At 53.5% G+C, this 2,500-nt stretch overlaps 1 protein-coding gene across 1 annotated transcript in view; it reads right to left on the bottom strand.

Annotated features, from left to right (window-relative positions):
• The window catches only part of LOC143276947 (uncharacterized), a 16,988-nt gene that overhangs the window by 2,137 nt on the left and 12,351 nt on the right, over positions 1-2,500 (bottom strand). The window contains exon 6 of the mRNA XM_076581625.1: positions 1-318. This exon is cut by the window's left edge and continues 2,137 nt beyond it. Within this exon, the coding sequence (XP_076437740.1) occupies positions 116-318 (203 nt within the window). The 3' untranslated portion in view covers positions 1-115. The remainder of the gene's footprint in view (positions 319-2,500) is intronic.

Here is a 2,500-nt window from a genome sequence, read left to right as displayed (position 1 = left end):
ATACTGTTAGTAGTAGTAGTAGTAGCAGAAGTAGTAGTAGTATCACCCCTTCACCACCATCACCGTCCCTCCTCCTCCACCTCCTCCACCTCCTCCTCCTCCTTCCTCCAGCCACTCAAGCTGTGGCCGCGGAAGAGCTCCTGCCCTGGGCGACGTCCCGCCCGCAGGCGAGCAGGCAGCAGCCCAGAACCACGATGAGCTGCCCCGAGATGGAGAAGCCGAAGCCTCGCCCCGTGCTGTCCTGCTGCCCGATCTCCCGGCTGGCCTTGTTCTTCACCTCCCCGGCGAAGATGAGCAGGCCCAGGAAGCCCACCACGGCTGGAACGGAGATGGAGGAGGAGGTGGTGAAGGGAGGAAGGGAGGAGGGGAGGGAGGAAGGAAGGAGGAGGAAGAGGAGAAGGTGGAAGAAGGAGGAGGAGGTGGTGAAGGGAGGAAGGGAGGAAGGGAGGGAGGAAGGAAGGAGGAGGAAGAGGAGGAGGTGGAGGAGGGAGGAGGAGATGGTGGTGGAGGGAGGAAGGGAGGGAGGAAGTAAGGAGGAGGAAGAGGAGGAGGTGGAGTTGGAGGAGGAGATGGTGAAGGGAGGAAGGGAGGACGGGAGGGAGGAAGGAAGGAGGAGGAAGAGGAGGAGGTGGAGGAGGGAGGAGGAGGTGGTGGTGAAGGGAGGAAGGGAGGGAGGAAGTAAGGAGGAGGAAGAGGAGGAGGTGGAGTTGGAGGAGGAGATGGTGAAGGGAGGAAGGGAGGAGGGGAGGGGAGGAAGGAAGGAGGAGGAAGAGGAGGAGGTGGAGGAGGGAGGAGGAGGTGGTGGTGGAGGGGGAGAGGGAGGGATGAGGAGGAAGGAGGAGAAGGTGGAGGAGGTGGTGGTGAGGAGGATGATTGAGGAGGGAGGAGGAGGATTAAGGAGGGAGGAGGAGGAATGAGGAGGAGGATGATTGAGGAGGGATGAGGAGGATTGAGGAGGGAGGAGGAGGAATGAGGGGGAGGAGGAGGGTTAAGGAGAAGGAGTGAGGAGGATTGAGGAGGATTGTGGATGAGGAGGATTGAGGAGGATTGTGGATGAGGAGGATTGAGGAGGAGGATTGAGGAGGATTGTGGATGAGGAGGAGTGAGGAGGATTGTGGATGAGGAGGATTGAGGGGAGGGGAGGAAGGAAGGAGGAGGAAGAGGAGGAGGTGGAGGAGGGAGGAGGAGGTGGTGGTGGAGGGGGAGAGGGAGGGATGAGGAGGAAGGAGGAGAAGGTGGAGGAGGTGGTGGTGAGGAGGATGATTGAGGAGGGAGGAGGAGGATTAAGGAGGGAGGAGGAGGAATGAGGAGGAGGATGATTGAGGAGGGATGAGGAGGATTGAGGAGGGAGGAGGAGGAATGAGGGGGAGGAGGAGAGTTAAGGAGAAGGAGTGAGGAGGATTGAGGAGGATTGTGGATGAGGAGGACTGAGGAGGATTGTGGATGAGGAGGATTGAGGAGGAGGATTGAGGAGGATTATGGATGAGGAGGAGTGAGGAGGATTGTGGATGAGGAGGATTGAGGAGGAGGATTGAGGAGGATTGTGGATGAGGAGGAGTGAGGAGGATTGTGGATGAGGAGGAGTGAGGAGGATTGTGGATGAGGAGGATTGAGGAGGAGGATTGAGGAGGATTGAGGAGGATTGTGGATGAGGAGAAATGAGGAGGATTACGGACGGATGAGGAGGAATGAGGAGGAGGAGGAATAAGGAGGGAGGAGGAGGAATGAGGAGGAGGAATAAGGAGGGAGGAGGAGGAATGAGGAGGAGGAATAAGGAGGGAGGAGGAGGAAGAGGAATAAGGAGGGAGGAGGAGGAATGAGGAGGAGGAATAAGGAGGGAGGAGGAGGAATGAGGAGGAGGAATAAGGAGGGAGGAGGAGGAGGAGTATGAAGGAGGGGGAAAGAGAAGGAGGAGGTGGTGGTGGAGGAGGTGGTGGAGTAGGAGGAAGAAGGAAGAAGGGGAGGTGGGGAATAATAATAATACTAATACTAATAATGATAATAATAATTCTATGGAGTTCCTGAGATGATGATAAAGAGTATGATAATGATGATGGTGGCAAAGGAATCAAACCATAAATAGTTTTGGAAAGTCTCTCTTGAATTTGTGTTTGTGGTTTGCTTTGTTTGTTTGTTTTTGTTTGGTTTTTTTGTGTGTATTTTGAATGGGTATTGTGATGGTGACAAGGATGGGGAATTTACTTTTGTGCCAGCACAAAGGAGCAGTGTTCTTGACTATTTCCTTGTCCCTGAACACTATTCCCATGGCTGTAAGTGACTGTCTTGAATCCTGGCACCCTCCCATTGAAATGACCTGGCAAAAAATGGCATGAGGAAATCTGATGTTCAGAATCAAGGATGATGGTACTGAAGAAAAAAAAACAACTGTTTGGTGTGAAGAAAGTGCAGGAATGTTTCCAGATTAACTGAATTGTGATTAATTCGGAAACTTGTCTTGGTGATGCTTTTCAAATGTTGAACTGGGATGTGAATAGAAGTG

Source organism: Babylonia areolata, chromosome 33, assembly GCF_041734735.1.
Source record: "Babylonia areolata isolate BAREFJ2019XMU chromosome 33, ASM4173473v1, whole genome shotgun sequence".
In the NCBI taxonomy this organism is placed as follows: Eukaryota; Metazoa; Mollusca; class Gastropoda; order Neogastropoda; family Buccinidae; genus Babylonia; species Babylonia areolata.
This window is presented reverse-complemented; position numbering and strand designations above follow the sequence as displayed.